This window comes from Ursus arctos, unplaced genomic scaffold (assembly GCF_023065955.2).
Source record: "Ursus arctos isolate Adak ecotype North America unplaced genomic scaffold, UrsArc2.0 scaffold_3, whole genome shotgun sequence".
Taxonomy (NCBI): Eukaryota; Metazoa; Chordata; class Mammalia; order Carnivora; family Ursidae; genus Ursus; species Ursus arctos.
This window is the reverse complement of record NW_026622985.1, coordinates 99,898,041-99,911,569: the sequence shown is the minus strand read 5'-3', so window position 1 is coordinate 99,911,569 and position 13,529 is coordinate 99,898,041. Positions and strand designations below refer to the sequence as shown.

The 13,529-nt window shown below is 47.6% G+C and overlaps 1 protein-coding gene across 9 annotated transcripts in view; it reads right to left on the bottom strand.

The window, feature by feature from the left end:
- Nucleotides 1-13,529, bottom strand: part of RBM33 (RNA binding motif protein 33) — a 131,186-nt gene that overhangs the window by 28,059 nt on the left and 89,598 nt on the right. For 7 of the 9 annotated variants that reach the window (XM_026479211.4, XM_026479212.4, XM_026479216.4 and 4 more), the window contains 3 exons: nt 12,722-13,009; nt 10,726-11,016; nt 7,283-7,918 (listed from right to left, as the gene is read on the bottom strand). In XM_026479211.4, the coding sequence (XP_026334996.1) occupies nt 7,283-7,918; nt 10,726-11,016; nt 12,722-13,009 (1,215 nt within the window). The remainder of the gene's footprint in view (nt 1-7,282; nt 7,919-10,725; nt 11,017-12,721; nt 13,010-13,529) is intronic. The other 2 variants (XM_044392236.3, XM_057304499.1) reach the window with 1 other exon arrangement.

The following is a 13,529-nucleotide window of genomic DNA, read 5'->3' as shown; positions in this document are numbered from 1 at the left end:
TGTTTTTTTAAATATTTATAACATTCCTGAAACTGTCTTCCACCCTGGACACAAAAAGTGAGCAGAAGCGCAAGCCCAGCCTCAGTAGGAGCAGTAACCAGGAGACAGCTCCGTGAACCCGTGGCTGTGCACGGCAGGTGGCGCGCAGGGCAGGTAGCCAGCAGGCTAGAGGCAGGGAACAGGCCACATCCGGAGAGCAGGAGGCAGCGAAGGTGACCAGTCCAATCCCACCCTCTACGCGTAGGAGCTGCAACTCCTCCTCAAAGCAGGAGTCCCCACACGAAGACAGACGGCTCCAGGATGAACACTCTGGCTCTAAATCCAACGCTCAGGAGTTGTGCCTATGACTTTCTGTGTATTAACATGAAGGTAGAGCCTCAGAAAAAAACCAGCAAGTAAGGACTAGTTTAGACATATACTTAAAAAAAAAAAAAAAAGGTTCAAAAACGAGGTCCATAATCCCTCTGCTGAAACTTCCCAAAGGCTCTCACTGCTCTAGTGATCAAGATCCGAGGCCTAGAACAGTCTGTAAAGCCCCCTCTCCACTTACTTGCTCTCCGCACTCTGGTCCAACCGGCCTTCCTATAGCTAGAAAACTGGCCATGACGTCCCTGCCACGGGACCTTCATCCAATCTCTCCCCCACCTGCCCAGAAGGCTCTTTCCTTTCCCCCTGCCCTCCTTGCTTCAGCCAGGTAGCTCCTCCTCTTCACTCAAAGTCACTTCATCAGGTCTCCCTATCTTGCTCCTCACAAGCCCCTCAACCCGCACAGCACCCAGGCTGTGGAGCAGCTCCTAGTCTCCTCATGCAGCGGCAGGAGCTGCCACCGCACGCAGGGCTCCTCAGCCCCCATCATGTTTGCCTGACACGCTCTATCCCAGCTGCCCTGCTCAGGAACGCCGGCACCAGGGGAGGACCCTTCTGAGATGGACCCCACCCCGAGAGGGACTGAGCTGTGTCCTAGCTACAGCTGCCAATAAGCCCTGCGCACATGCACAGCAAACAAAACAAAATGCAGAGCTACAACTTCGGACCCCTGCACCTCCCAAGACCACCAGGCCCCTGCCACGGAGACACGCTCCCTCTTAGTACTGTGCACCTCGGCCACTGCTAGCCTCCCTGTCCATCAAGACCCTCATGTTCATTCACACAGTATCTCTTTTTGATTCATTTTTCTGCCTCTGGAACTCACAGTGGAGGGCTGGGTGTGTGCAGACAGGGCCCAGAGCAATGGCGCTCGGAGAGCACACCCGGCGCCCCCCTCTCCACTACGCCAAGGCGGGACTGACCGCAGAGCTGAGCTTCCCCTTCTTGCACCAGATTTCAGGATGTGTTCAACGAACACAGAGCCACCCTGAAGGGGCTCTCACTGGCCCATCTGGGACAATTCGAACCTCAAAACCAACAATAGTAACAGTTCACTGGATAAAGTAAGAATCCATAAGCCCATACTGCTGTAAATAAATGAACCAATAAGTAAGTGAGAGAAAAGAGGAAGCTATCACAGTAAGCGCACAGAGTGTGCTGACATTATAAAAATGTCAAGGCTTGCTAAAAACAGTGAAAATCTGACTAGAAATGAGACATTTCCATAGTCCAGAAGTATCTTCTCATAAATTACTTATCAATTACAAAGAGTGGGACCGTAACCCTAGGGGGAGACTTGGCAAACACCACCTCGCTCAAGTGATCCGAGTTGCCAACGCTGGACAAGCCCACCAGGAGCCTCCCGACAGGACCCACCAAGGACACGATGTCCTTCTGTGGGGCTCCTGCCCAAAGCGCACAACCTGAAACAGCACGAGGAGAAGTAAGACAAATCCAAATTAAAGGACATCTGACAAGACCACCAGCCTCTCCTTTTTAAAAAAGTCAAGGGCAGAACACACAAAGGCCAGAGATGCTGTCCCAGAGTCGTGGGGACTATGAGGACCGCACGTGCCCCTGCGCCGGGCTGGGGGAGCCGCGCTGGGGTCACAGAGGAACGCTGTGCCGATGCTGCGTCTGAAGTTCTGATGCGTGTACCTGCGGGCTGCGCGAGGGGACAGCTCCCTGCTGAGGAGAGACGTGGCACGGCTCCAATGTCCTCCCCAACAGTGGCGGAGCATGTGAGTGCGAGGGGGGCAAAGAGAAACGGCAATGCAATGTGGCAGAACACCACCTGCTGAAGCCGATAAAGGGGGCGCAGGAGTTCCTTACGCTATTTTTGCAACTTCTCTTAAATTGTAATTACATCAAAATAAAATGTCCTCCACCAAACACAGAAAATTCAGGTATGTACGTGTTACCTCTTCTACCAGCTCCTAAAGAATATCTGAGAATAACTTCTGAGCAAGGGAGGGTGGGAAGGAACCTACGAATACAATCCAACCCCTGAAAGCAAGCTCAAACACACAAATAAACTGGGACCTTTTGCAAGCAGCATTTGACAGCCTTTTAAAAATAAAACACAAGAGTATCACAACTGGACAGCTGGCCTTCCTGCTGAGGCATTCTGCGCCTCTCCCATTTCTCTGTGTGGCCAGCAGGACAAAGGACTGTTTACTTAATTTGCTGCCAAATTCTTAAAATTTTTATTACCTCAATTAGAATAAAGCCACTGAATTCAGAGTTTGCTTTCATCTTCTTAAAGAGCATTAGGAAGTCCTGCTCTGAAGAAGCCACTGCTCCTCCCTCGGGCTTCAAGGAAAGGGTGGTCGGTCACCCTCCTGAGCGGCTCCTTGCACCCGTGACCACCTGGGAACCCCCCCTGCCCCCCCACCCCCCGCCCAGCCAGCCTGGGGGAGCATGCCGCATTTTCCCAAGGAGACCGGGGCCCACTGGGGCCACGAACCAAGGTTACCTGAAACCACGACCCAACGTGCCCTGACCTGGACACGGAGCTGCAGTCCTGATTAAAGTCCTTCCGAGGAAGTGCCTGTGGCACATGCCTGTTCTAATTCTATTTCTGGTGCATGATCACAAAGGATGGCTGCATGACTATAATAAGTTTACACTGAGTAAACACTACATTTTTGTATTTGCTCTGATATTACTTGAATAGTTTTCCTGGATTATGTATTGGTTATGAACAAAATCACCATTTAAAAAGATTGCTCTTTGGGTTTCTGAAAATTAAATACTTAAGTAGCTTTCCGAGAAATGAGCAAATGAATTTTTCCATATTTTAAGAGTAATAAAAAAGAACCATTCCATCAAATACAGCTCTTTAGGTAAATTACTTATATATAAGTAACCCTCAGGGAAGCATATGAAATTCTGGAACTACTCAAGAAAATTCAACACATTTCATAAACCACCACTCTACACACACTTACTACTTTTGTAATCTCACCTAGCAAAGCCAGACCACAAAATAGGAGTGGGAAAACTAAAATCCACATATATATTGATGAGCCATACAACACAGGTCTCTTTAAATAGCAAATTCCCCTGATTTTCACCCCAGTGTTTTATATATAAAATGTGACCTAATTTGACTTATACAGAAATGTTCAAAGGTTCATTTGGAGCACACGGCAAGGTACAGCTGCACAGAGCCAGGATACCCTGCCCCTCACTGCACCAGATCAGGGGCCAGGGGCCCTGAGCTTACCTACACGCTACAGTTCCAGAACAGCAATGACGGAAACCCGGCCACTCTCCAGTCTTGTAACCACACAGCTGCGGCTCTGCACCCAACGTGACACTTCTCTCCTACTTTGAGAATCCTTCTCAACACTTTCCAGTCACTCACTACCACTTGGGGTTGGCAAAGAAAGTGAAACCTAATCATCGCCCTCATTCGAGAAGCCCAGCTACAACTTTTCTGAATCAATTCTGCTACGTACTCACTGGAAACAGTTGAATATTATCCCTGATCAAGAACTAAGGAACACTTTGGAACAATGCAGCAGCAAGAACAACCATTATGAATACTAAGAACCTCAGCTCTACCAACAAGTAGCCAGGTGGCCCCAGGCTACTCACGCAGTGTCTCTGAGACTGAATCTACTCCCCTGTGAGACGGGAATCCAAGTCTCCACCTCGTAAAGATGCTCGGAGTAGATGCTAAGCACTGCTTTATGGCCACCACTACGTTGTAAGAAATGAAATCACAGACTGCATTCCTGGAAGGGGCCTTAGGAGCACCCCAAAAAGAAAGCAGACGTTCATGGAGTGCCTTCCACGTGCCAGAAGGCTCATTTACTCTTTCCCACAACTACTTGATAGCCCTGTCCACAGCCTGGAGCCTGGGGTTCAGAGAAACGATGGATAACACACGCCCATCCAAAATGCGGGTCCTCCTCACACAGAGCCACAGTTTCCACCACATCGCGCCACCACGGACGGACGGACAGACAGAAGCGCTCGGTCCTGCCGAGGGACAGCTTCAACTGCTACCTTTCGTGAAAGGGAATTTCACAACAACCAATGACCAAGAAGACACTAACAGAGAGCCCCCTGTGAAGGTGAAGAACCACTCTTCGAGCTTTCCCACGCCGCTGCTCGCCATGACTGTGAGAACCAATGCCAACAAGGAATTTGTATTAAATTCTTTTTGAAAACACTTCCTACGCCCGTGATGCATTAGCCATAACAAAGAAAAACGATATAAAAGGACGAGAAATTCCCTTAGGACGATTAGGGTGAACTAAAATCACTTTAAAAATAATAAAAGAGAAGACTAAAAATACAACTACTGTCTTAAGACTCGGGCTCTTTCACATTTTAAAAAACCCAATTTAATAAAACCCAAAGATAAATTATTTGACTATAAATAATGAAATACAGAAAATAACAAAAGAGAGCTCTGTATTGATTCACAATCGCCTCACAGGTAAAAGTACACCTAGAGAATCCAAATTAAATTTTAAGGTATTTCCAGAATAAGAGTTCCAAGACTTTAACCATTCGACGGACACCTATCTGAGCTGTGATCTTCACCAGGCCACTTTCTAGCACTGCCATGGTCCTGTGCCCTCTCTGGAGACCAAACAGTAGAACTAGAGGAGGCGACTGAATGGAAAGAATAATCTAATTGCATATATTTGATGCCAGTTTAGATTAGAAAAAAGTAAAGGGAACAAAACTGACTCTCTCCAGAGGAAATCTCTCTAGGAAACCTCATAAATACAACATACTGTGTCTTTGTACTAATAGGATGTATAGAAGTCCAGGGCTCACAACAAAAGACAAGAACATGAACAGACAATGAGATGCTTTTATTCCATTAGTAATTATAAACCTGAAATGCATAAATAATATTCTGCATGGGTGTGACGTGCTAAGCCCGTCAAAGCCTTACAGGGGTGCTGGCTGAGCCCCAGGCCACGGCCCACAGAGGAAAGAGGGAGGGCCAGCAAGGGCAGAAACAAGAGTCAGGAGAAATGTGAGCTCACTTAGCACCTAACAAAAGAATTTCTTCTTTATATCACCTGCACAATTATGAATAAGCTCTCTTAAAAACAGTCCCTACCCACACAAAAAAATCCAAAGCCTCTAGGGAAATACTATTTTTTCCAGTTCAGAGACAGACACACAAGGGACATTTATCCTCTGGTAAGTGGAAAGCTGCCAAGATGCTACTGTAGGACTTGTTGGAATAAATCCTAAGATACAGAACATGCTGGTGCTATTTTCACGTAGCATTCCTCTGTTGTTTCTCTGTGTATTGTAAAATTACACAGCATAATTCTGGAATACAACCTTATAAAAAATACATCGCCCCCCCCCCCCCGACTGGAGAAAAAAAACAACAAAAATTTAAGTAGATAAATTCTTCTAAAGGAGAGGTGCTTATTAGTTTGAAAGCTGTGCCCTGCACCTCCTAGCCCACGAGAGGCTCTCACTTTACACCAGCCACACCACACACAGCACCAATCAGGAATGCCACGGGAGAAGGGCTACTCCCAATCATGGCCCCGTGGCCCCATGTCCCCTCCTCCTAAGTTTTTAACTCAAGTAAAAAAAATGAGACATTGACGAAGTCTCCCTTCAAGGTCAAAACAGAAGACCAGAGATACCATGAAACTGCTTAATGCCTGGGTTCTGGCCTGAAGAAAACAAACACGCACAATGATAAAACACACTGATGTGATAGAGGCCATCTGCTTATCCACACTCTGAATCACAACGAATGGAGGTGAGAAAAAACAGATTTGAAAAACCAGCACTGGGTTTATTAAAGATAGAATTTCCTACTCATATCATTCTATCAAAATTTTTCTTATCGCACGTGAGAAAGTCACACTTTTAGTCTACAGACCTAGAAATAAAAACAATAAAACTCAACTCGTGAAACCACCAGTGAGGAGCCGTTCCTAGGCCGGCACAGCCGCGCCCCTCTGCGCCCGTCTGCACCCGTCCCCAGAGGCGCGGCGAGCTCCGGCTGTAGGGCCACCCTGGTCTGGCGGGCCTGCTCTAACAGCCCGCGTCTGCAGTTCCTCCCGTCCTTCTGCAACATGCAGCACAGACGGCGCACGAGGGGCAGCACGGCCCGTCCCGACACAGAGCCAGACCGCGGGGCACCTGCGGCAGGACTCGCCGCCATCCGCACAGGAGAGGCAAGAGCACACGGCCGGGGAAGCAGGTACGGATGCTACAGAGCGCTCCCTGATGGAGAACCGTCTGCAGGGGGAGTCTCTGCGGCCACTGTGTTTACTCTGACCACAGGGTCAGCCAAACCGCAGTGACTGCGCCTCACTAAAACTCATCTACAAGGGGCACCGTCCAAAAGGAAAGAAAGGAGGCGCGCTCCACTTCTGAAAGCATATGGTCAGATCATACATGATCTCACTTTAGAATTCCGTTAATCCTTTTGTGTTTTCCACCAGGGGAGATTAGCCTGAAAAGAGAAGACAGGGAACAGCCTCCGAAACAATTCTGCTTGAAGGGAGCCACGCCACAGCCACGCTCGCCCCCACCCACAGGTGCTCCCTGAATCTAACGCTACACACAACATATTACTTGTTTTGTGGTAAAGGAAATTTTATTTTTAAAACAAACTTGATGGTTCTATCACAAATTATCTACAAAAATAAGCTAAAACTGAGAAACATCTAACTGGGGGACTGTCACACGGTCTTTCATGAAGACTCAAGACAGACAACTGAGACAACATGGGTCTCGGTCAAGAGAATCTAAATGACAACTCTCGTCACCGACTGCAAGCACGGAGAGGCTGGGCCCCAGGACGGTAACAGGCGATTCTGACCTCCCTTTCTTCGAAACCCTTCTCTGGGAATTAGGACATTCTGAGTGAAGCAGATTCCAAGAGGCACCAGTTACCTCGTCAACTTACCCCGCCTGACAACTTAATCACCCTGACCTTGGAGCTGACGTGCGGCCCATCTCCGCCACCGCTGTTTGCCCGGTGCATGACAGTCCTTTTCGCGCCGGGCTTGGCGTCCGGGGGCCGGCCCTGGAGGGACGCCACTCGAGCGGTCTGTGAGGGGGGTGGCGGCCCCTCCCCGTCCGCAGGTTTTACCTGCAGGACTTTGTGCTGAGCTGGACTCTGAGGTACGGTTCTGGCCTGTCTCAAATGTTTCAATGGTTTCATCTGTTGTCCTTGATACTGCAAGTTAGCACCAGATGGCACAAAATTTGATGTTTTGGGTTGAACATTTGAAACAGTGACATCTTGGTTTTTCACGAGAAGTCTGTTTTTCACATTTTGTCTGACCTGGGCACCTGGGAAGGGTAACAGTGGGTTTCCATTGGTGGGCGACGGCGAGGCCGCCGGCCGCTCCTGCTCTGCCACGGCGGGGGGCAGGTGCAGCTGCTGCTGCTGGGCCAGCCTCTCGAGCAGCTCCTTCTTCCTCGCGCCCGCCTGCTGCTGCCGGCGCAGCTCCTTCTGCTTCAGGATCTCTTCCCGGAGCCGCTTCTGTTCTTCGATCTTCAAGCGATACAGCCTCGTTTCTTCGTCTTCGTCAGGAAACTGCAAGAGAACACATGCCTGCTTTACTGCGGAGGAGGAGGAGGAGGCGAGGGTGGCCGACCTGGTTGAGCGCAACGGGCTGAGAACACGCACCTTCCAAAAACGCTCAGTTCAGGATCGGCAAGAAGCCATCTGACATCTGCGTATAGACTTTAAGTCTAACTCCCTCCTCTGGGGAGGGGAACAAAATTACACACAGCTAAAGCTCATTTGGAAAGTCTTATCAGAATATTAAAAACTATTGAAATAATGTAAATTTCCACTCATTTACAAGTTTGAAACCAATTAAACTATTCATTTACGATATCAAAATATGTTTCGAATGGAAACGGCAACAGTGGGGAGACCGAGCTGCCACAGAGGTTTTATCTGGCTCTTCTCTGACGAACCAACAAAAGGTGGGTGTAAATGACCTGAAAGGGCCTGATTAGAACTATTGATTTTTCGTACAGAATTTTCAGCCTGATCTCAAACTCATTTGTCACAGAATAATTGGTGATAATGAACAGCACAAGTCAATCTCTCTGACCTTGAACTCATGCACTCTCCACAGAATCAAAATGCTGCCAATTGCGGTATTCGAATATTAATGGTGTAGAAGGAGAGCCTTTAGTATGCCAGCCCCAAACCACTCTGAAAGTCTGCCCAAAAAATCTTTGAGAAAGTTAGTAACTTTCATAAAAAGCATCCCATGAGGAGAGTTTATTAAAAGTTAAACATTCGTTAAGAATTATAATAATTTTCTTCAAAAAAAAAAAAAATCGCAGCTACCGTCATCCAAGGATCCTTTACAAAAGAACGTAATAGGATTTAATCTCTCTACAATTCAGCTAATAACAAATAAACCTTAAGAATTAGGAATTAAGACCAGAAGGCAGCTGAGGAGTCCGTGGGTGCTCCTAGAAGCCAGGCAAATGACATACGGGACAGAGTCGGGCCTCATCAGGACTTGCCTGGCATTTCAGAAGCCATTCCAACCAACCTGGTTATCTATTTTCAAAGTCTACAACACATCTACAGCAAACCGAAAGGCAGATGAGCGCTCAAGTAGGAATCAAGAGCAAGACACGCGTTAAAGGGAGGAAAGACCAACAGGAGGATGTAGACAATAGCTCAAAGGCGCTGGGGCTGGCCAGGCTTTCAGGGAGAGGCAGACTTCTGAGGGAAGCATGCAAGTCCAGAGCACCTGCTGTCTCAACACAGGAATAATTCACATTCACCAAGGATTTTCCCCAAGCAATCAAGAAAGAATTAAACTATGTTCAAATACACAGGAAGAAATACTTGTACACAGATCTGTCCTTTGTGATATCATTACCAACTGGGTGAATTTAAGAAAATAAACCATGTTTACCCAAGCCAAACAAATACAAGACTTCTTAAAAAGTAAAACGGTCTCACTCTTGGTCCCACGGCATGTGTCCACAGAATGACAAGTGAACACATGAAAACAGTCAACTTACACTACGGCTCCCCGCAAGTCTCACTTCAGAAACAAAGCACCTGCTGGGTGCCACAGAAAACGTCCCCCAGAAGCCGGCCTCAATCAACTGCTGTGAAGAGAACAGCCCGAAGAGGCCCGTGCTGAGCCTAAAGCTCATTCCGCTCAGTTCAGCCAGCCAGCGTGACTAGAGAAGTAAAGGGTCACGTGACTTAATTTTTCTGAGCCAAATGAGGTTACACGTGCAAGGAGCTGCTAGCTATTGGGACTACAAGCAGGATAAAATTTTTAGCAAAAACTTCTTTTCATAAACTACCCGAACCCACGTTATAAATCTACCTAATTTTTTCATATATTGATCTTAAAACCAAGAAACTCACCCCTTCTTCTTAATATGATCTTAGTAAATATTAACTCTATATTTTTACTTTGTGTTTACTTCCTCATGTGGCAACATTTCACTGCTGCAAGAATTTATTAGGAAAACCTGGGCACTTGGGTGGTGCAGTCGGTTAAACATCCAACTCCTGATTTTGGCTCAGGTTGTGATACCAGGGTCGTGAGATCAAGCCCTGTGTGAGGCTCCACACTCAGCGAGGAGTCTGCCTGGGATTCTGTCTCCCTCTCCCTCTGCCCCTCCCCTCCACACACTCTCTAAAAAACGAATAACTCTTATCTTAAAAAAAAAATGTATTAGGAAAATCTGACCCCACCCCCAAATTTCAATGGAAAGATAAGTGATTAAGAAAACGTGACTTATTCTTTCACACCTGTATTACCTAAGGAAGTTCTTCACGCTCATATTTTCATTATGTTATGTTAATAAATGATACTAACTTACTATATACGTTCCACGTAGTTTTTAAAAATACTGGTGTAACTTCCCCATACTCATCTTTTCCCACATCCCAGACACAAAGGCCACTGCTAGCAATGGTGGACCCCTCCCAGGGCGTGTTACTAACCTATGGACAGTAGACTCCCGTTCTTGGTCAGAACCTACGTCTCACAGATACTACTCAACTGCTGCATCTGTAGGTCTAGGGAGCAGCCTGGGACGGAACCCCCATCGCACGGAAGCATCAGGCAAACAGATCCGATCACTTGCTCCCCCCTCCCCAGGAGACAACATGTTCGACAGCATCAGTTACAACTGCAAAATACAGAAACACTGTCTGACACCACACACCCGTGAGGATGAAAGTGTGTCTCACGTGGACATGCTGTTAGGTTCAAAGAAGGATCCGGTTAGAAATAAGTGAAGATTTTATGAAAAACTCACTGGACGAGAGTACGCTAAGAGGTACAAGTTGATTATAAGGCTTCCTGTTTGAGATCAAGTATTTTTTAATCAAAACAGTCTTACCTCTGGTTCTGTTTTTGCCTCCTCTTTGGGCTGAACCACAGGGCTGACTGGCTTGACTTTGGCTTCGTTCTTGCCCTGTGCGCCCCTGGGCCCACCCCCTGGCCTCGTGGGCCCCGGGGACGTGCTGGCGACAGGTTTTCCTGGAGCTGCGGGCGTGGAAGAGCAGCGGCTGCTACTCATCTCCATAACGTGCGACGGCGCTATGGGCAACTCGCGCAGGTTACTGTTTCTTGGAGCAGTTGGCTGCATTGGCTGCATTGGCCGTTTGGTTACATTCTGAGACGTTGTATTCTATCATAAGAAGAAATTTGAATTACAACAGGATACTTGGGAGAAAGAACATAAAAAGGCACATATTATTAGATGAAAATATTGTAAAAAGCATTTTAATTAGTAAGTGACTTCTTCTGGGGTGCAGATAACTTTCCCATGGCGAACATTTTTTTTTCATGCACGAATGTTCCTGCTCTATGGGGCAGCACACGCTACTGCTGAGGGCAGGACTCGTCAAGGTTATCCTACTTGCCTATAGATAGGCTCCTTTTAAAGGGAAATTACACCAGGGGACCGCAGTTGGTACCTGAGTATGGGGACCGACATTTCTAACAGAACTCATAGGGCCAACAAAGGATTACTGGCACCACTTTTCCTGGGCTCCCTAAATTTAAGGTGCAACAAGAAAAGAATCAAGCAGTAAGTCAGTGTCCTAAGAAAGCTATACCCTGCCAGAAAAACATGCTCAAAAGTTTTACCCGAGAGGAAATTCTTAGTCTTTCTCATCTCCCGGACTCTTAACAGAGACCCAAAAGCTGGAGGAGCTTACAGGTAGGAGGGATGGCTGGGAGAGGCCTGAGCTCTGAGAACACCGGGTCAGTATTTAAGAACACAAGGCAGGGCTGTATCTGCCACTGCTGTAACAAAATGAAGCCTCAGTAACAATGCACCTCTCCGAAAGTCCTTCCTCATTTCTTCTATCATGTTAGTCTCAATGCTACTTTAAGAAAGAAAGAGGCTGGTATGAGAAAAATTGAAATTAAAAGTAGCTAAGTGGGGGCGCCTGGGTGGCACAGCGGTTGGGCATCTGCCTTCGGCTCAGGGCGTGATCCCGGCGTTATGGGATCGAGCCCCACATCAGGCTCCTCTGCTATGAGCCTGCTTCTTCCTCTCCCACTCCCCCTGCTTGTGTTCCCTCTCTCACTGGCTGTCTCTATCTCTGTCAAATAAATAAAATCTTTAAAAAAAAAAAAAAGTAGCTAAGTGGCACGCTTAAAGCTGTGGGTCAAAGGGACAATACTAAAATGAAAATCCAACTACCTCCCCTTGGCCCAACGCTCTAACCGTGAGCCTCTTTAAGGAGTTATTAATGGAGAACAAGGCAATAGCAATGACTACTATCTTTTGTTTGTGGAGCAATGCACATTTTCGAGTTTCTGTCAATGGGGACCTGAGCCTGTACCCTCACAACTAAATGCATTGTTAACCCCCCACCATTAAATACAGGCTTCATGAAGGCAGGAAATTGGTCTCTCATGTTCACTGGTGCATTCCCAGGAACTGGAATGGTGCCTAGCAACAGAGGCTAGCCAGACAATTCTTCCTGAATTCTTCTACTTATTTATTCAGAGCCCAAGGAGAAACAGACAATCTAGCCAGCAAAAAGTAAGCTACTGGCAAAGGCAGAGTGCCCACCACCCACAACTATTTGCTGAAATTACACGTCTACGAATAACACCATCTATCACTATGAAAATACCTAGATACACGAAAGATGAGCAAGTACAGAATATCAACGCAGTCTTTTAGGCACCAACGGGGCTTCATTAATTTCTGTAGTCAAGAGTATCTGTTTCCTAAGCAGTTTTTTAAACATACACTAACTTTAGAGAAACGTACCATACACGTTTCAGTCATTAAATCAGAAATGGAAAATATTCCAGCTCCCAGGGTCTGCCCCTTAGTCCCGTGCCCTCCAAGCCCCCCCCAGTAAGACACTCACATGCCTCAGCCCCTGGCGCTGGGGGCACTGCATCCGGCCGCTGCTGGGCGGAGGCTGGGCCGTCTGCACGTGAGGCCTGAACTGGGGCTGCGACATGGGCATGAGCGGCGGAGGCGGGACGGAGAGGTGGTGGTGGTGCTGGTGCTGCGGCTGGTGCGGAGGCTGCGGGGGCGGCTGGTGCTGCGGGGGCGGCTGGAGCGGGGGCTGGTGCTGCGGCTGGAGCGGTGGCTGCTGCTGGGGCTGGGGCTGAGGCTGGTGCGGAGGGGGCAGTGGCGGGTGCAGGGGCCCCTTCCGTGCCAGAAGAAAGAGAAACAACGGTTTGTAAATGTAGATACTTGTGACGTTCCAATTTGGCCATCCCCTTAAAACCCCCAACACCAGAAACTTGAAGTGGTGCTAAAATTCATTTAGAATTTGCAGTTTTTAAAAAGCCAAAAGCTATGCTCGTGCATTTTGTATTTGCCCTAAGTCCTCTTAACCCCCAAATCCAGGGATTTGTTCTAAGGAAACAACTGAGGGTGCACACAAACACAACGTCAAGGATTCTAATACCTAAGTACTGAAACCAATAAACACGTCCCAAGAGCAGTGGCCGCCATAAAACACACACTTGTGCAGCACTTTTTAAGTGACACAGTGAGAGGGAATTCTCGAACAGGAGATCCCACCACGTTAACAAGAGCACGGTGACGAGGACGCACTAGGACAACTGGGGAGACCACACAAGCACCCAAATCCTGGTGGTGACGTTCCTAGATGATGGGATTTCTCAATTTCCTTTTTAAATTCTCAAATACTTCTGCAAAGG